Raw genomic sequence first — 21546 nt, forward strand, 5'->3', positions numbered from 1 at the left:
GCAGCAGCATGAAACCAGTCACTTTTTGGCTTTCCCTCTGTGCTTGACACTCAGAGTGTCTGATGGTGGCCTGAAGGTGGTAGAGAACTCTCCTTTATGCTTTTCTCTCATTAAATGCCCATTTCCCCCCCATACCAAAAAATACATGAAATGATGACATGCATTTCTTTGAGATGTCATCCCAACCATGGAATATTTTCCCACAAACAACAATTTCATTGATATTTTGGCAGTAGGCCAAGACTTTAAAAAAATCAGTGCTACCCTGACCACTTTTCAGTCTTTTCACAATAGAAATGGATCTTAAGGACACAGGAATGCAAGAATTTGTTAGAGACAGGTTATTCTCCGGGAGTTTCTCAGAGCAGCAGTGCAGAGAATGCAAACAAGCAACTGCCTCCAATGAACTGTTAAGAGGGAGTGTAAGAAAAGGAAGGCCAAAAGTATCTTTATATAGGGGGAAGAAGGATTTGAAGCAAGAGTGGGTATGATTTCTGTACTACCTCTCCCACCTGTTTAAAGATTCTCATTGGTTGTAATTTCTTTTATTCTTTAATTACAAAGAGTCTAGTTCTTAGTCACATTTGTTTAAGTCCGTGGAAACTACTGTCTAGTTCATACTTGCCTTGGGGGAACCTCATAATTTTTTATTATCATTATTTGTTTCTGCTGTTCAGAGCAGTTCAAGCACCCTGTTCTGAGGGTCTTTGCTTACATGGAAGTCAAAATGCAAGTTGTCATACCTGCAAAAGTTTTCCTTTATTTAAGCAATGTCAGCTAGGGATGGGTTTTAGAGGGAGTGTTCACTGTTAAATACTCATAGTTTACTAACAAATGAATGAGGCTACTTATAAAGAGACAGAATGCCAGTTTCTTGAACTTTAGTTATCCTTCCCTCTCTCTCACTCCTTCTGACATATACTCCACTATATCTTAATCCTGTTTGATTTGCATTTACATCTATCTAAAATAAAAGTAGGTTCAAACATTTTTAAATTGATTTTATCAAAATAAAAGCATTGAAAAAACATAGTAGGTTAGACGTTGTGCAGGCTGCAAAGCTTTGTTTCTCCAAGGGAAATTAACATTCTGCATTCCAGGAGTTCATAACAAAACCATGAGTCCATAGCTTTCTATTTGTCAGAGGTGATCTTTAGTAGAGTGGAGATCATTGTTAAACTCAGCTATGTGAAGAATATCGGTTTCTTTAATATCTGCTTGCTCTAGTAAGTAGCGTATGTCAAGTGTATTTGGAGAAGTAGGACTAGAAGCCGGTGTGCTTTCTGTGCTTAAGTTGCTTTTTTCAGAGGAAGTTGCCAGTTCTTTGGTACTGAGCACCTCATGTTGGGCAAGAACATCTGGGAATCTCCATCTTTGATTATCTGCTGTATTGACAGATGACTTTTGAGATGAGGGTGATTTATCTCCTTTCGGCATGCCCAAGGATGAATCCTGCTGCTTGGATTCCATATGAAGAGGTTTTGTTTCTGAAGGCGTTACCAACAAATCTGCATTACTATTGGGTGATCCACAGTGGGTCAGCACAAGTCCTTCAGAGTCTGTCTCTGACTCACTTTGGCTGCCAAAATCTCTTCCTGTCATGACATGGGAGACGTTGTGCATCTGTGAATCCACTCTGGTTTCTTTGTTCTCAGTTTTGACAAGAGCCTTTTCAACCACTGGTGAGCTTGCTTTGGTAATTCTCTTATCCATTCTGGATTGGTAGGAGGTCTCTGGAGCATCATTCTTGCTGGTTTCTCGAATAACTTTAAGATCTATACTTCCATGCATTTTTCCATTCTTATCAGGCCAGTCATGAATTTTCCTGGCATTTAAGGGGAAGTGTCTCCCTCTAGAGTGCATTTCCAGCAAAGTATCGATATGATGCATTTCATGTGAGGGGAAAAAAATTGAGCTTTCACTTGACTGTCGTTGGTAGGTCCTCCTGCTGGGGGAAGGAGAGACTTCTCGGACACTCAGAAAGCGCTTCACTTTTCGCAGCACCGAACGCTGCCTTCTGGGTTTATCATCATCCCAGAGCCAGTTTTCTGCATGGGAGAACTGGCTGTCTGCCAGGCTGCAAGAAAAAACATGCAACATTCATTTCATGTATGTTTATTACGTACATAAGAGCAAACTGAGGTCTCTGAGTGTGCATGCCTAGGCAGCCCAACCTCATCCATAAAATGGAAACTACATCCAGAGCCTTGGGAGAACTTTGAACTTTACCACAGACAAAGGAAAAAACTCTGTAAGGAGAAATGGAACTGTCAATCCTCAAACAACCACAGTAAAACCTGAATAGGCCGAATGATCATTCCTGAGTAGGGAGAATGAGAAAGGAAGGGGTAATGCAGTGGATTTTCTTTGAAGAGGCATGGCTGGCTGGCTACCAGACAGAACACAAGCACTTCCTCTTGCAACATTTTGCAGATCCTATTTGAACTTTGTCATTGGAAACAATTGCTTAAGAAATGATTTAAATGCAAAAATAGTTCAAATGCTGTTACAGTCATATTATTAGATCTGCAGTCAACCAGTTATTTTTTAAATAAATAATAATAATAATAATAATAATAATAATAATAATAATAATTCTCTCCTGTTTATATATAACTCAAGGCAGCAAATATACTTAATATCCTTGTCTCCTATTTTCCCCACAACACCACCCTGTGAGGTGGGTTGGACTGAGAGACAGTGAGTGGCCCAAAGTCACCCAGCTGGTTTCCGTGCCCTAGGAAGGCCTAGAAGTCCCAAAGTCTCCTGGTTTCTAGGCCAGCACCTTAGTTATTACACCAAACTGGCTCTCATAGAGCAATATCTATGCCATTATTTTATTATATATTATACATATCTCATTTTTCTTTGTCTGAAAAAGTTTTTATTACTTTTTATTGAACAAAATGAAACATCAGAATAAAAAAATACAAAGCAAAAAAGCAAACCAACATAAACCTGCCCTCAAAATCAAAACGTGGGAGTATATTTTTTTCTTAAGGAGAAAAAAATCCCATTCATATTCAGTATCTCTTCCCAAAAAGAAACCTGTACAGCTTCTCCCAACTGTATCTCTTCCAGCCATGTAAACTTCAGTTCCTGACATTCTTAATAATAACTGTGCATGCTGGGGAATTCTAGATGAATTCCAGATTATATGAATATATGAATAATTTTATAGTCAATTCTTGATGACTGAAAGTAGATTTAAAGGGGATTTTATGACATACATTTCCAAGTTGATTAATTAAATTCAGATCCCAAATCCTCTTACTATATCTTTCTAAAATGTTCAAGAGAACCTGTTGGATTTGACCTAAGAATTTCATATAGCACTGAAGTGTTCCTTTGATTTTAAATGATCTGCTTAAATGCTGTTCATGGTTTTAGTCAGTGAATTCTGGTAAGCCAAAAAGAAATGTTTGAACTTGTCTGATCTGTCCACTCTTCCTCCTGCTGAGTGAATGGTAGGTCCATCCATTTTATCCCCACAAGAGTCCTCTGAAGCAGGCATATCTTTCATTCCTACCTGAGTTCATATCACATAGTTAAATTACATTAAAAATGTAACTAAAAGCTAGGATCAAGGCAAAGAAAACATTTATTTGCTAGTGGAAAAAAAGGACATTTTTTTATCAGAATGCCCAAAAGTAATCAAAGGGAATTCCATAGCCTTGTTATTGTGACTGAAAAATGTTCCTTGTTAACAGACTTCCAATGGTAATGTGTTAGGGGAAACAAGATTTTAGAGGAAGAACATGAGGGGAAAGGCAGGCTCTTGTCTATCTGGCTTTATTTGTTTATTTTAAAAAACTTACAAGAAGAGACTGTTAATGATATAACACATTTGGATGTGAAAAAGCAGGATAAGTCATTGAAGATTTGCATACCCCATTTCAATAGTTGATCCAAGGAAAGATGGAATGCAGGAATCTGCAGCTGCTAATGTATATGGTGGACGAGCTGAGGAATCATTCCAGTAAATATCTTTTTTCATTCTTGGTAGATTCATATGCATTTCATCAACAGCCAACAGTGAAACCTATAAAAATGATTAAGAATTAGAATACCTGCCACACAATTTAAAAGATCTCAAATATAAGCCACAATCCAGAGAACTGCACAATTAGCTTAGCATACCCAACATGAACATATCATTTTTATTTAAAGCAGCAACAAACTGTACCTCTTTGGACCAAAGGTTTGAAATGTGGTTACTATTTAAGAGGAAGTGAATCCTTAGTGGATGTATTTTAGATCTTGGATATATAGTAGCTAGCCTTGCTGTAGCCTTAGGTTCCAATCAGAATGAATCAAGTTAGAATAAGAATTAGACAGCCTCAGAAGGGGAAGATCCTGCTGCAGGACCTCAATGCATATTAAAGAGTCAGCTTATGTCATGTCACCCCGATAGAAGACATTCTACCTGAGAAGTCTACAGGGTCACCAAATCTAATGCACTCTGGCTACTCCCACCAGCATAATTTAAAAATCCCAGGAACAGAAATGACTGTGCTCAAGACAGGGGAAAAAACCCTAAGTATAGTTTGGAATGGTTCTTTAATTATGCTCTAAAATATATTGCTTTCTAATATTACTACCTGAACATTGCTGGAACAACATTTCTTTCTCACTCTCTAGATTTGTGCTCACACTTCTTGCTGGACAGCTCCAATATTGCTTCAGCAACCTTGCCATGGAACTGCATCTTACTCTACTGGACAACAACCAACAGTATATTCTGAATGCTCCATATTGTAGCATTAATTGCAGTTGCACACAAGAAGGCGGCCTTTGTAGACCCCTTGACAGTAACTTAAGACAAAAGTCTAAGCAGGAATTGAAATATAAATAAAGATAAAAAAAGGACAGAACTGGCAATGAGGAACCCTCAGCAGTGAATAGAAGGAGAGCTTGCACAGTGAAACTATAAAATAGTTTTGAAACTATTTGAAAACTGTAGATGTTTTTACTTTGATCTGGAGAATATTTGTAAAGGTGGGAGCAGGATGCAACACCTTGTGCTACTCCTTGTTAAAAATTGCAGAAAAGTAAGCTTATGATGTTGCAAGGCAGCAAAAAATAGTCATCAGCTGAAGCAAAAGGGTGTCACCTGGAGATTCCTATCAATGCACCAATTGGTTTCAAAATCATCATCATCTTCACCAAATGGGTTGATAAGCTGCTCAGCAACCTGTAATTAGAATTGGTTATTTTGAGCCCAGAGTTACATATTATCCCAAGCTGATTTATAAACACATGTAACCACTGCTGATATGAATAATTATTCGGCAATATCAAGGAGAAATCTACATAGAATAGATACAGTACACTGTATGGTGTGGTATTTATAGACACACCATATTTACAGAGTTAATTGTTGGTTTTTCAGGAATCTATTGCTTTATTTATTAGATGGATATGTTGCATTCCTGTCCAGATAGAGCACTCAGGGCATCCTACAGTTTAAACTGTACATACAGATGTAACAAAAATGAACAGAGCAAAACATTAAAAACAGAAAGATGAAACCCTAAATATTTGCATATTTATTTATTGCAGGTATTTATTTCCTGTTGTTCAGGATCACAATCCTCCCAAATTATCTTTCAAACAATTTCACCCAAACAATACATATTATTTAAAAACAAAATTTGAGGAACCTTTCCACAAGACACTTGTTGGTAATGGATGGCAACCAGAGCAGGCTATGGGGATGGTCTTACCCTGCCTTTCCACTCTCTCCTTCCCACAGAACAGTTGATGGAATGAGTTATAAGCAATCAAAGGATGTGGGATGTTGACTTTTCATGAGTGAAACAGCCTGTCTCAGTCTGGTGCTACCCAATCCCAGACAGTTGGGAAGTGGTGGACTAGAATGAGATAGTAGAAGCATGAGGTGCAAAAGGTGGCTGGGAGGTGGGATTCTTCTGAATATTCTTCCTCGATGGTAAAATATGTTACATCTAGATAAATGATACTAGGTTTGTTAATTGCTTTGCTGCATTCATGTTTATTATTGGCACTGTTTGATATACTTTCCCAGAAAATATCATTGACCTCATGCAAAACCTTTGTACAGGTAATGAAGCTACAGTACAGACAGATGTGGTTATGGACTGGGTCCAGATTGGCAAAGGAGTGAGACAAGGCTGTATATTTCGCTCTTATTTATTCAATTTACATGCTGAATAAATAGTAAGGGAAACTGGATTGGAAGAAGATGAGTGTGGTTTTAACACTGGAAGAAGAAACATCAATAATCTGCACTATGCTGATGACACAACTGCAAATGCAAAGGATTTGCAAGCTGTAGCAATAAAAATCAAGCAGCACAGTGAAAAAAAAGGGACTAAAATTAGAGCTCTCTGGAGAAGGCTCTGAAGCTGGTAAAGGTGGAAGGAGAGAGAAGAAGAGGAAGACAGCAGGAAGGTGGATGGACTTGGTTACAGTGGCAATAGGTGAACCACTGAAAGATCTGATGGTCCTAGTTAGGGACAGATCGTCATGGAGAAAATCTGTGTGTTCGTTAAGAGTCAATACCAACTTGATGGCACATACAATAATCAATCAATTGATATACTTTGTATATTACCATGAATTTCAGAGTACTCTGTTTATTACTTCTGAGATTTTTTAAACGTCTATAAAAATAGACGTTTATTTACTTATATTTTTCCTGGCTGTTCCATAGCTTTTTCTTCTAAATGGGCATCTAATCCTTACATCTTGAAATGAGACTGCAATGCCAACTTGCATTTTTCTTTTTATGTGTATGTTTATTTCACTATTAAACAAATAAACTAATAATGTGATAATAACTAAGTAAATAAATAGAGTGCTCAGTTAATTGTATCAAGCAGCTAGACCAGTACACAATCTAGCACTCTCAAAATACTTTGTACTTCAATTCCATTAGCTCCAGCTAGCCCAAAAAAAGTATCATGGCAAGGGATTGTTGGAGCTATAATGTGGAGGACACCAACTTTCCTCCTCCTCTGAACAAGGTAGATATTTGTGCATTGGCAAACATACAACAGGACACCCTTAAATGAATGTGAAAGATATATACAAGTGTGACTACAGCAAGAAACTTTGCACTGCTTGGCTGCATGGCTCATCTGCCATTGGTATGTAGCACATAATCTCACAGGATGGAATGGAATGCAATGCAAGACAATTACACGTTATTTTAGATACTTGGCTACCACAACGAAAAGGATTACAGACTAATCCTGGACAACAAGAGCTAGGATTAAAAGGATTTCATGTGAGAAAATCACTGTCCTATATATAATGTGGTTGGCAGGCAAGCAATGATTTAAAATCATCTGTTTTTAAAGCTGTCTTGCTTACAAAAGAATACACATATTCTTATGATTAAAGCTCCTTTATGAACCAGAGATGTAGATGAAAACATATTCAGAGGAAAATACATTTCTGTATCCTTCATGCTGATGAAGCAGGCAGAAATTTTTGCACTGATTATATTAAAATAATTAATTCAGCATATCCGTTTGGAGAGACAAATTCAATTTAGGATGTCTTTACATATTGACTTTGCTATGAGGAAACTTGCTTTGTGGACATTATCAAAGGGAGGAGCAATTTTTATCCAGTAAGTACTAAGGCAAAGAACCAGTTATATGTATTGCAGAGATGTGCGTTATCAGACATTAACAGAACTGAAAATCTGCTGCTTTTTTGCTTGATTATGGTTTTAGAATGGTTTATCAGCTTATTGTTTTTTAAAATGCTGTTGTATGTGTTTGATTTTAACAGTGTTTTGGAAAAATACTAATATGGATGATGATTTTATTATTTTATTGTTCTTACTAATAATAAACCATAGCAATAAATAACAATAATGCATTACAACCACAGCATTGTTGAACCAGACGTTAGGATGCTAGAAATCAGAATAACACTCTGGATGGATTATTCTTCAAAAGTGAACCATCTTTAGATCAGCACAAAACATTATGCAAGCAAACGTCTCTCAAGTAAAGGGGATTTGCTTGTTTTGTTTTGTTTTGTCCTCTTGCCTGCGCATGCTCTAAATCTGCTCTGGAAAGCCCTTCAGTCCTTTGAAGCTGATCTGGAGCAGTGGAGGAGCAGAACGATCTGTTCCGCTGGTGGATGCTATCTGCCAGCAGAATGACCCTCAATAACCAACCCTTATTTACTGTATGTCGCTATTAATACACTAAATATTCTTGAGACAAGTCTTTACGATGTTTCAAATGTATAGCCTGCCACAATAAGTTTGCAATATAGCTCATGAATTTTAGTTAAATCAGTTGTTGGAATTCAACCGTGCATGCATCGGTTTGTTGCCCCTGTCAACCTATTAACTATTGGGTGCAAAAGAGGTATAGATAGTTAGCAGAGGGACTATCTTCTTTCCTTGTCTCAGAGACATACTTAGCATGTCTCTGTGCCTCCTGTTAGTGAGACTGATATTCTCAGGGCTTTCATCCCTTCCTCTCTCTCTCGGTTCAGTTATTCTTTTATCTTCTGACTCTGACCAGTTGGTTTAGGCCCCTACTTGATTTGCTCTCTCTCCACAATAGAGGGAAGCAGGCTACAGGCTTTCAGCTGTAGATAGACTTAAGGAACTCAGGGTTTTTTGTCACCATGCTACTTTCCTAAGTCAGACTTATCTTCATTTTTCTTTCACACAAGCACCAGCCTCAGGAACACATTCTTATAAAAGTTATTTGCCCGACCTTAATGTTTCTCTCTCCATCCCTTCTTTCCACAATATAAAGCTATCAACAAACTAACACTTCTATGACAAAATCAGATTGAAATGGATATATTCTGATATTCCCCCTTTCCTGAATAGGCATCAGTAGAAGATAAAGTTCCTTTACAAGAAAGAATATAGAGGACTTACTATTCTTCTGTAGCTAAACAGGCATTACTAGAGGCAGTAAAGGGAGGAAAATGGCACATAACACTCACACCCAGAACTCTCTTATACCTTTGGTGACTTGTTTACACTAGCTACAAAGAAGGCAATGGTAAACCACTTCCATATTGTTGCCTGGAAGACACGTGGACATGTCCATGTAGCACCAGGTATTGATCTAGAGTCAAACGAGATTTTATCCTTTTACCTTTACACTACCATTCCTTTAGCATTCTGCCATAGGAATGCTGGAGCTCTTGCAGAGAAGAGCATCTGTTTATGTTCCAGCTTCTGTGGCTTTGGGTCTCTGTTTCTTGAGTATTGCTCCTGGGGTCATAGGTTGATTGCTATGACAAATCGGCTGTACTCTTTCCTGAAGACAGGAAATCTTGCTACCACTATTTAGAGTTTTTAAGTTTGAGGATTCACAATTACAGTGCGCTTTGTATCAGTGTATCTTTAAGAAACACAAATTACAGCTCATGTTCTCATAGGAGTGGGGAAATGCAAATTATCTGGTGTGACATTTTGGGGCAACAACTTGTCTCTTCTCCAGTGACAATGACTGTAACTGTAGTAGAAACAGCAAATAGTGATTGGTCATTTATGCATCTCTTTGAATGCATCCCAGTTCCCTACTTTTATGTTACACAATCACACACACCCAATTTTCCCAGCCAACTTATGAGTTATTCAAAGTACTTCTATCCAAGTTAAGTCCATCTCCATCTAATGGACGTATTTTAGCACTATCTCTGATATAATTTCATTGCAACAGTACATTATAGTAACATAGCAATGTGGTTAATCCAATTATGCTACCAAGACATGATAAAACGATCATGTTAGCATTAAAAACAAGCAAATAAACACCCAAAATATCATTAGCTTTAGGATCTTCAGAATTTTTCATAATAATTAATAGAAATGTTTTTAATGGAATCAATATATTTTCTAGATATAGTTGCCTTAAATATTATTCATTTAAGTTATTTTCTATTTTAATCAAGACCAACTGCACTGGAAAATAAAAAGAAGTAGTATTTATAGTGGGCTAAAGAGTTAATTAAAAATACAGCAAGGATCTATGAATGTACAGATTATAAACTTGACAAAGAACTGAAATAACTATCAATTAGAAAACGTTCAAGGAATTCTACATTTATTACTTGCAGCTAATTGCTTTATGTGACAGCAGAAGGCAATTGTCATTAACTCTGATTGTTTAGTAGTTTATAGCACTTGAAATTTCTTTTTATTTTACTAGATATAGAATCTGTATGGCTGTCTTTGAGAGTCAACAAAAATGATTGGTTATGACAGTTGATTATTCATTTGAATCCTTTTCTTAAGAGATATAAACTTAGTAAAAAAAAGGATAGGCTCAATGCTACATGCTCCTTGTGGCCTCTAATTTTGAAACTCTTCATGCAAGACGTCTGGAGTTTGTATTACTGTAAGGGCATGGTGTTCAGTATGTTGGTGACATCCAGCTCTGTTTAACAATATAATCAAGCCAAACTCAGGCAATCTGATCTTTGAACAAGCTTAGGCTAAAATTGATAATAGTGAACTGAGTGGTTCCTTTAATCAGCTTTGCTGATAAATAGTTTCTGTTTGTAGTTTGGTGATAAAGATCTGATCACTATCATCCATGTTTTGGTGATCTCCTGTGGAATGTTACAAATCTTCCATTTTGCCTGATGAAGTGGTCTATGAAATTTGAAACTTGAAGTTTCCTCAGTTCAGTCACAGACACACATCACGCAGTTAGATGTCAGAATGTTTTTTGTAGTTATGATAGTAGGCTATATATAAACCTGGGAAATTGTATGGCTGACAATGGGCATAGGAATAAGTGGCTAAATACATCTACACCCCTGATAATAGACAGATAGTATACCAGGGTACTATAAATGTGCATGTAAGGTTTGATTTAGAAGTACTTCTGACACTGTAGTTACAAATGCTAAATACTTTGGTGTGTCTTATCATTAGTGTTAATGTGTAAGAGAGATGTTCAGTGCAGAGGTGCTCAAGGTCTTCTATGCAGACAAACATCCAGACAGCTTTGCTAGCTCCTAAAACAATCTGCATACATGATGTTATAGCACTACTGTACAACTGTGAAATATTTCTTGTCCCATGAGAACTGGTGCTAAGTAAATTGTTAGCTCAGTTCCACAGAAAACATTAAAATGTTAACAAAGGAAAACTTTCATTCACATGAGTCTCTGATTTTGAAGAAAACTATCAGAAAATTCCAAACCTTCTTAAAATTATTATTGTTTACCTTAAGCCATCCTGCATAGAAGAAAAACTGTAACAATGTGAAGATAGGAATGTAAAGATCTAAATCGTGACCTGGGATGCTTTGATCAGGATCCAAAAACTGACGTCCTATTAGGCATGTGAAGAAGAAAGTATAAACAGCGAGAGTGACAACCTAGAAGAGTTAAAGTTCAGACAGAGACATAGTTATGAATATAATAATGAATGCAGAATTTTTGGTATATTTCCAAAGACTTGCCTTCCCTGACCTAATGCACTTCTGTGGTATTGGACTAAAATTTCCAGAATTCCCAGTCAACATGGGCAACAAGAAATATCTGAGGAAAACTAAGTTGGGGAAGAATGCAAAAGACTCTATTTTCTTAAAATGTGAATTACAAACCTTGATGGCTTATTCAATGCAAAATGTTTCTATTGTGTAAGAGAGATGTCTTTGATTTTATTCCTTCATTCCCCAGTACTTGGCAGTGAATAAACAAAGCTTCTCAATCTATGGTTCTTCAGATCTGTTGTGAGTATGAACCTCATTAAGATCAGCCACCGTTGCTATTCATGCATGCCAGTAAGACTGTATGTGGAGATGATGGAATTGAGGTACCTACAGATTTGAATAGCCCCAAACTAGGGAAAGCCAAATCAGAGCAGTGAAAGGTACAGAAATGTTTTCAAGGTTTGCATATAAAAGTATTGATATTTGAATTTAAAGTTTTCCACACTTAGGATTCCATCCTACCCCAGATGCATCTCAGATATATTTAATAATATGTAAATCTTCACATCTATACCTGTGTGTACACGAGAGGAATTCCAACCCAGTCATAACCAAATAGCAGGCTACACCATGATCGATACCGATTCATCTCCTAAACGGAAAATAAAAACAAATAGAGCGACTGAATTAATACACTGAATTATCTCAGTGTATTAACTGATATGGTGGTGTCTGGCAGGTAATGATATAATGAATTCTGAGGCTACGTTCTGATGACACTTTTTTTTTGGTGCCTTCCAGTCAGTGTTGACTCCTGGTGACTGCCTAGAGTAGCCCCTGCAGTTTTCCTGGCAATTTTTTTGGAAGTAGTTTGCCATTGCCTCCTCCCTGAGGCTGAGAGTCACTGGCCCAAAGTCACCCAGCTGGCTTTGTGCCTAAATTTGGATTAGAACTTACAGTCTTCTGATTTCTAGCCTGGTGCTTTCACCACTACACTAAACTTTTACCCATTGCTAACTTAACCCTGATTTATTTAATTACCTAATTTTCTGCTATTGCCTGACACATTGAACCAAAAGCTAATCATATGAGGTTGCTAGTATGTACTTCAAAATTCCAACATTCCAAACCACAAGGTTAAGCTTAAAAGTGGTTGTAGTTTGTGGTTAAGGATGTCATGTGAACACACTATCTGCAATTGGTTTAGCTGATATGTAATTACATGCAAAAGACTGGGCAGTTCTATATGAGGGGAATGGTGAAAATCTTTAGGTAGGATTTTTAGGCCAAAGACAATATGTTACGAAATAAACAGCACAAACCTGCATAAAACTACTCAGAGGTGCCTCCCTCTGAATTTAGCAGGGCTTTTTACTCAAATATAAATGTGCATACAAAGGCACCATTATAGGGGACATTAAAATGATAGCTTTCAGAAAGAGCTGCCAAAAGATAAGCCACAGATAACGCATCTGAAGTAAGAAGAGCCCAACAGCAGCCATTTTACCTAGTGTTTCCTGAAGCCTGGAGCTGGCCTTCAGATACAGTACCGTGAAAACATTTAGGGTGGGGAGGTGGATAGTTACGGAAGATTCTCCTTGCCTTGAATGCCATTTTCACCTAGGAGCAGCTTTGCACTGGAGTACAAGAACTGAGAATGAAATTCTCAAAATGTGAAAAAAGGGAGATAAGGAAATTGGAAACATAATTTATATGGAGTAGATGAATTTTAAAAAGAAGGCATTCCATTCTTGGCTTTCAAATATTTTTCATAACTGTTCACTGCATTTGCTTACTTACATTCATCAGTGTCTGCAAGTCCACACTATCTCTGATCCTTCCATCTTGTCTTGCTTTGGCTGCCAAATTTCCAAACCAAACAAAAGGGATCCAGTATTTAAGATGGGGTGATTTAAGATCATCAAATATTTTCCTTTCCTCTGCTGTCATAAAACCTGCGTATAAAGAAATGCAGCTGGATTTTGATCACCTGTTTTTTTGTTTCCTTAGAACAGAAGCTCCAAAGCAGGTAAAGTTTCAGTTGGTAAGAATGAATGATCCTAAACTTCTCATGTAATTGTATGCATGTTTATGTATTAAAATATATTGTTCACTTCTTCAAAGAACTGATTTTTAACACGATGCTAAAATCAAGGATGACTATTAGTGGCCAACAAGAAATTACTTTCAAGCTATTTTATCTGTCGTGTGATGAACCCAACAAATATTAATTTTGCAACCCACCCACATGCTATTTTATTTATAAAGAAAAGTAACAATATTTTATCATCTATATATCTGTTATACATGTAGGGGATGCTGTATATTAGTAATATCTTTTTGGCTCATTATAGCTCATGCAGTTTGAAAGAGTTTTGATTCATACAAAGTTAGTTGTGTTTGCCCTACGTGCATTGGTTCAATTCTTTCCACTGCAACATTACTATTACATATATATTTTACAGCATTACTACCTTAGCTGAATTTGGCAAAGGCAACTATCCTGAAGATCACATTCATTTCTCATCCCACCCACATCACCTCCAGAGCAGTTAGTCTCTGGTATGTGAACTGAAGCTCTTACTGTTAGATGATGCAAACCTTTACTAAAGAATATAAGAACAGCCCTGCTGATCAGAGCAAGGCCTAACTTAGTCCAGCATTTCATTTTTCACAGTGACCAACAAGATGCATCTGGGTGTTCCATCAGGAGACTAAAATTTACCTATCACCTATGCAGTTCCTCTGCAACTGTCCTCAGTATATTGTCCCCAGTAGAAATAACACTATATATCCTATACTAATAGTGCTTAATAGATCTCTTTTCCATGAAGTTACCCAAATTCTGTTTGAAAGCCACCCAAGTCAGTCACCTTCATCACATCTTGTGATACCAAATCTCACAGGTTAATTATCCCCTATATGAAGAATTGCTTTCTTTCATCTGTTCAGAAGCTCCTTCCAATCAGATTCATTGGATGAACCTGGTCCCAGTATTTTGAGAGAAGGGGAAAAACCTTTTCCTGTCCACTTCCTCCTTGACAAGCAGGATTTAGGTATTTTGATCTTGTCCCCCTTAAATTACCTTCTTTCCATGCTAAAGAATTCCAAAGAACTAGCATTTTCACACATGGAATTTGTCTGCTGCCCATTCCACATTTTTCCCAGCTCTATTTTATCTTTTAAAAAATTGTGGTGACTGAATTGCACACAATATTCCAGATGGAGATATAGTAAAGATTTGTATTAGGGCATTACAGCATTGGTAGTTTTATTTTCAGTCTGTTTCCACATTGATCCCTAGCATGGAATTTGTCTTTTTCAGAGTTTTGATATATTGAATAAAAAATGGTTGACCGTATACCTGGATTAAAGATTATAGCTCTTTCTGGTAATTTTCATAATCATGTTTGGTTTTTATTATTGAATAAAAGATTGAAATCACCTGCAGATTTGGCCAGCTCACTGTTTACTCCTAGATCAAGGTAATTTATGAACAAATTAAAAAGCATCAGCCCCAACGTAGATCTTTGAAGGGCTCCACTTGTTACTTCCCTTCACTGAGAAAATTGCCCATTTATTCCTATTCTTTGGTTTCTGTTTTTTCTGCTCCTTTCATCAGAAACTTTGTCAAAAGCTTTTTAAAAATCCAAGTATACAATGTTGACAAGGGAAGTTTCTGCCATCTGACTCCTCTAAAACAATTTCATAAAAGATGGTGAGGCAGGATTCAAAGAGTTTGGGCAGACAGGAAGGATTCAAATTGTTTCAGATATCAGAACGATGTCTGAAGAACACTGTGATCTAAGTATACTGAAATGGATTATTCCTAAATAATGAAGCCAAATGCCAGAAAAGAGTTGGTAGCATCTAGAGGCTACAATTATACACACATTAACTTGGGACTAACTCCTACAGAACTCATAAATACATCTATGTTAGCTGAAATCACTGGACAAGTTAGACATTGTGCAGGAGATATATAGCAGTGTTCCGTTAAAAAGCAGAATAAAACAAAAAACAAGAAAATTGAAGTGCTGGTAGACTGTGAATTTGATCCCAGCAAAGGGAAGTTTTTTTTATTGTTTAAATCAGTAGTGCCCACCCAGCATCTTTCCTGTTGGCAGAAAAAAAGATACATGCATTGCAACTTCAAACTCCTATCCTCTCCCCCACTGACAGACAGTGCTATGATATGGTGAGAGTTACACAAAGTGCTGAGCCTTGTCCTGAGGTTGGTCACGTGAGACATTTTACAGAATAAGGCAGGCTTCCCCAATATGGTGCCCTATTCCTTCTATCCTTCCATTGGGTACAATGGCTGAAGATGATGGAAGTTGCAATCAAAACATTCTAGAGGATACCAGGTTGGGAAACCGGGAGTAAGGCATGAGGTCATATAAAATTATAACAATAGCTTCATAACTACTTGTTTCTTGCAATGCAGTAATAGTCTATTAAGTGTGATTGCAGTGGCTCTACAGTCGATGAGCAGCACCATCCCAAATATCGCATACACTGGGAAATGTTAGGTCAAAGACAGGAATGAAAATAAGTGAACAGTACCTCCTTCTACCACATGTTCTATGGTTGGAAATCTTTTGTAGACGGCTGTGCTCACTGATCGAAAGATGAGGAGAGATGTTAAATTCACATAACGCATTAGAGTTCTCCTGAGTAAACGACCATACTCATCTCTTCCCTGAACAGTGCTGGAGATCAAGAACATAATTCTGTCTGGCCATGGCAGATTTACAAATTGGTTCCACCAACGGTTCACCACCAAAGTAACATAGAACCCTGGAGAGTCCAAAAATCCTGATTCACATTTCTTGTTATACACCCCACAGAAGAACTTCTAATAATATGTACAGGTAAACTCTACATACACCCTTCTAGTAACTCCCTTGACATCTATTAGTAGACTATTTTCCTCCCATCCCTGCTCCAAATACACTGATGACATTTTAAGCCATCCTTTGCCTATCTGGCTCTCTCCAACTGTGGCCACACAAGGAATTACAGCTCCAATATATCTGGAGAGCCGTAGAGTAGGGAAGGGTGTCCTAAATCAGGTGTGAGTCACTTTTAAGATTTGAGGGAAGCTACAGTGGATGGGTTAATCACTCACAGAATAAGACTGGGCCATTTGCCACATATAGGTGGGAGTTTGGAATTTTATAGATGCTTCAGAGTTTTCTTTGTTTTTAAAGCCACATTAAGCCAGTAAATGATTGTGTGGTGGCACCAATTAGAGGAATTCATTTGGAATGTTATTTAATTTTGTAATATAGTTGTATATTTATATACCACCCAGAGTCCTTAGGGATTGGGACATGTTGTAACAATTGTAAAGTAGATTTTAGATTTTACACTTCAGTTATGTAGCCTTGCAAATGCAGATTTTCCACCCCTGTTCTACATGAAATGGAGTATAAGCTTACCCAGAACAAAAGTGACTGGGATTTGTTCTGCATATTTGTCACAGTAAATGGACAATTTCTCAAAGTACCGTTTCTGGCTTACCGAAAGGAAACATCTGTGACAAAGAAAGACAGGGACTTTTGATATAAAGACTAAATAAATACAAATAAAGAACAAAGATAAGTATCCCAGGACACTCAGCATTAAATTGCACATTTGATCATAGCAGAAGGAAGTGATAGATTCTGCAATGAGAGATTTTACCAGAGGTTCAATTGGAGACTGTAATAGCTGTAAATTGCAAAGCTACATCAGACTTAGAACTAGGTTTGTGATGGATTATATTAGTAATTGTAGCAGAAGGAAATCTTTAAATGATTGCAAAATAAACACTTCCGAATTTAGTTCTGCTTCAAATTGTACTTCCGCAGGGAGATGAAATTCAGTTAGAATTTGAAGCTGAGCTGAATTTTCTCACATCACAGTCACTGGAGATGTTGATTGTGAATTTACATCTCCATGAAATGACAATTGCCACATAGTGTCCTTCAGAGACAACTGACTCACCATTTCTTGATTTTTTCCCTCAATGGTAAAGACACTAATTTTGTTTAGCACATGCCCTCTTTGTCAAAGTACCATTATAAAACATAAACATGTTTTATAAAAACATTATAAAATACTAAAACATATCATTTTAATAAATGTAATGATGTTTATAATACATTTGATTCTACATATAACCAAAAATTCCATTCATTCATTTTTAGTGAATTGACTAAAATCTTTGCTTTAACTGCAAAATAATCAGATTTAAACAAAATGCTTGAAAGCTGCAAAAAAGCAAGCTTGAGAAACAGTGCTTTTGCCCAGCTTGTGTAAGTTTCAACACAGCTTTTTTTTATAAAACTTTCTTGAATAGTTATGATCTATATAATCATATATACCAATAACAATTTCATTTTCCAAGTCCCAGTGTTTATGTAGTCAAAATGGTACCCTAGATGTACAAGAGAGAAACATCAGCAGATATGGGAGAACATCAAGACTTGCAGAAGTACAAAAGAAAAAAAAAAGATAGGGAAAACTTCTAAAGGAGGAGTCAGTAAGATATTTCTATTAGGACTAAGCATACCATAAAATGCTGAGTATTTAGCTGGATGGTGAAGAGATACAGAAAATTGGGGAAAAGAGATGGAAAAGGAGTGTGGCTGTCTAGAATCCCCAAAAGAACCACTCCACACTGCAACACTTCAGGTCCCACTTGTTTAGTACAATATCAAACACTCTCCTACAAGCATCAGGGAGACAGAGCATTGTATAATGTGAAAAAAGTTGTACCTATACAATATACTTATCGCTGTGTAAAGACAGGCAAAGAGAATAAATTCTCGGTAAAGCAGTTTGTAGATGCTTCCTTTCCATTTGAGAAGTAGCCTGTGGAACCCAAAGAAGGTAGCATTTGCAACTTTACTGGAATATGTGACGGTCATGTCTCCAAAATGCTTTTGAAAAAATAGAAGACAAAAGCACAACGTGAAACCGATGGACTTTATGGAGAATACTGATTTAAACATAAGCCATCATGGCTTTCGCAATGAAAGGCATCATCAGAGTCTTCGTGAACTGGATATATGTATAATTTAATCAGTCACAAACTACAGTTTTCCAAGTAGCTCTTTTAGAATTACAGTAATGTAGTTAATTCTCCAACCTGTTGGCCTTTAGATACATTGGAGTAACTCCAAGGAAGCAGAAGTCAAATACACCTGGAGGTCACTATGTTGAAGAAGGCCGATGTAGGTGGTGAATTCCATAAGAGATACCAGATCCTGCAACTGTGTGGCAATCCTGCTGACAGACAGGAAATGTACTGCCTTACTCAACTACTAATCGTGGCACTGCAAAAGGGTATTAACAATAAAGCCTCAAGGTAGAACTGCTGAACCAGAACTCCCCCCCCCCATTTTTATGTTTTGTAAACTACCCGGGGTTGTGGTACATAATATGGGCAGCTATATAAGTCCTTTAAAAACATACATGCATGCATACAATCAAATAAAACTAATTAGATTTCAATTGTACATAAATCAACTTTTCATTTACTGGGTAAAATCTGCAGAGTAAATTCATATACCCAAATGAAGTCAAATGTTCCATTAGTAGGTCCCTGATCTGAAATATTTTCATTGATTAAGCTAATTAAAATCCAATGTATTTGTCTTTATTGATGGTGTACATTGACCAGCAACAAGAAACTATCTAATAAAAATGTTAGATGCAATTTTACTCATAGTTTCTGGAAGGCATGATCCTTTGACGATACTTTGGGACCCAGTCAGTGTTAAAAAAAAAAAAAAATTAAAAGATGATAAAAACATTAGCGTTGAGCTATTTAGTGATTCTAGTTCTAACTCAAATATCGCAAGAGTTTAGTAAAGTACGTTTAAACATGTCTCAGTAGCCTATATTAAAAGTAATAATTAGAGGTATTATTTTTCCTTAAGGCCTGGTTACCAAAAAACAAGGAGGAGTTGGAAGAAATTTGAGAGTCATGTATGGTAGGAAATTTTCCACCATATCCCTTTCCATTTTTTTTTAATGCAAACATTTTGGGGCAAGTTAATCCCATATTGCTGTAAGCATGTAGAGCAAATCTAATTTATAAGCAATGAAGGGACCATGGAAGGGCCTCAGTTATATTTAAGCAAAGGGAGGCTTATGAGTGATACACCTTCACAAAGCTTTGCTATGTACCTTTTGAGGTGGGAAACAGTCTAGATATTGATTAAATGTTAAATTGATTGTCCACGCTAGAAAGGTCCTGTTAAGAAAACAGATGCAGATGAACTCAAGCACTCGGAGAGATGCCAAAACAAGAAGAAACACAATAAGATTCTGGAAACACTCACCGTTTATTCTGGCTAGGCCACTCAAATACAGAGGTGATGATGTGGGGCTGTTGTGTTCCCCAAATAAAAACATTCAGGTTACTTTGTTCCTCTCTTTGCTTTCGGCACGCAGCCTATCAGGGGCTCCAATTTCTCCCTGGAGCTCTCACAGGACTGGACTGACAAGCACAGGGGTGAACGCATCTTTCCACTTCGGGAAGTGTGTTTTTGCCAAGTTTTCCTCTGCTGTCACTTACAACTGAGAACAAACACAAGCAACAGCTGCTGATCTGGCTCTTCTCTAATCTATAATTATCACTCCACTTGTTCTTCACAGGAGGACCCCTTTGGTGCAAACTCAGAATCATGGAAATAATTTGCATCAACCTTTTCCAGTCTGGATGCATTCCTTCTGCCATCTCTCAGCGACATAATAATAATAATAAAAAAGATCAACTATTCAAAGAAGAAAGAAAAGAAATGGAAAAGTAAGAAAGAAGGTAAAAGAAAAATGTCGTTACAGTCTTATTTTGTTGCTATTAAAACATAAGAGTCAGAAAGGAAAAAGGGGGCAGGGCTTTTGGAGTTGTGGCCTAAGAACAATGTGAAGTTTATAAATTTGTGCTAACTAGTCAAAGGGGACAGGACCAATAAAAGGATATTACCTTCCTGATGTTCTTCCTCCTGAATATAGTTTCCACAGGATGGACATGATACAGCATGCAGGTGCTATGGAACCTATGCTTTAAAAAGTCCCAAACTCTAATCACAACAGACGAAATGTACACAGTGATTAAGAATTAGATGATTCAAAATGCAATTCCAAAGAAATTTATCTCGCAGTATGTCCCAGTGACCGCAGTGGTTTATTGACACATAAATATGCATAAGATTGCTTTGAAAGTTTACATATTTCTGTACTTTTATCTGCAGTACCTCTGTGAATAGATGCTATTTGAGTGCCACAACTGATAAGGAGCTGTTAAGTGGAAAGTTAGAAACTGTGTTATTCATTTTCTCATACCTTACAGGATAGCAAAGATGGAGCTCTGTGGAGGATCTGGCAATGGGATAACTGGCAAAAAGACATAGCTTAGAACTTCTAATGTAGAATAATTTATGATGAGAAGTTACTGTAGAACAAATATCATTTGGGTAACAAATGATAAAAGTGGCTGTAAATTCAACCAAGTTTTATTAGTGTTACTAAGGCAATGGATGGAGAGGCAGGACGACATATATTTTATCTAGGGGAGAGGACAAATTTTCTAATATTGGTCAATAGATCAGTCAACACCATCTATTAATCTAGCAGATCATTCAGATTTGCCATTTGGAAAGTTGGCAAAGTTGGAAATAGTAAACAGCTGAGGAAAATGGAGTTGGACTGTATGGGCTAGGAAACAGAAATAAAACAGGAAAGTAATTTACCCATTTCTACTAACTTAATGATTTCTTCATTGTCAACACGTTTTTCAAACAACCAAACGGCACCAATATGCATGGACATTGCCAGATAGAATACACAGAAATCAAATTGACTATGTTATTGGTACAAAGAGGTGGAAGAGCTCAGTTATAACAGCACAGGGCTGACTGTGGAACAGATCACAAAATGCTCATGTGCAAGTTCTGCTAAAGCAGAAGAACAAAGCCAATCAGTTTCTACAATATGATCCTAAGCACATTCCCACCGTTTTGCAAGAAGAATGCCAGGAACTGCTTTGAAGTCCTGAACTTCATTGATATGGAACCAGAGGACTATGGAATAAAATCAAACAAGTTGTCAAGGCCAAATATGAAAAGAGACTACC

The 21546-nt window shown here is 37.0% G+C and overlaps 1 protein-coding gene across 1 annotated transcript; it reads right to left on the reverse strand.

Annotated features, from left to right (window-relative positions):
- Positions 1 to 305: 305 nt before the first annotated feature.
- BEST3 (bestrophin 3) lies at positions 306 to 20021 on the reverse strand. The gene is made up of 11 exons (XM_025163532.2): positions 19754 to 20021; positions 18556 to 18692; positions 18183 to 18346; positions 16862 to 16956; positions 15984 to 16217; positions 13218 to 13372; positions 11992 to 12069; positions 11208 to 11360; positions 5114 to 5194; positions 3891 to 4042; positions 306 to 2077 (listed from the first exon to the last, which is right to left on the reverse strand). Exons 3-11 carry the CDS (start codon positions 18332 to 18334, stop codon positions 1141 to 1143), a joined length of 2037 nt encoding a protein of 678 aa, XP_025019300.1. The 5' UTR covers positions 18335 to 18346; positions 18556 to 18692; positions 19754 to 20021; the 3' UTR covers positions 306 to 1140.
- Positions 20022 to 21546: the final 1525 nt, after the last annotated feature.

This window comes from Python bivittatus, unplaced genomic scaffold, assembly GCF_059951505.1.
Source record: "Python bivittatus isolate LINGU-HERP-01145 unplaced genomic scaffold, Pbiv_v1 ctg000330_np1212, whole genome shotgun sequence".
NCBI classification, from domain to species: domain Eukaryota; kingdom Metazoa; phylum Chordata; class Lepidosauria; order Squamata; family Pythonidae; genus Python; species Python bivittatus.

Excerpts from the sequence above, each read along its gene's own strand:
- BEST3 (XM_025163532.2), bottom strand. The coding sequence starts at position 18,334 with ATGACCGTCACATATTCCAGTAAAGTTGCAAATGCTACCTTCTTTGGG. Across the intron at positions 13,373-15,983 it reads AGAACATGTGGTAGAAGGAG|GTTTTATGACAGCAGAGGAA; the intron begins GTACTGTTCACT and ends CTTTATACGCAG. Across the intron at positions 2,078-3,890 it reads GGATCAACTATTGAAATGGG|CCTGGCAGACAGCCAGTTCT; the intron begins GTATGCAAATCT and ends TTTTTCTTGCAG.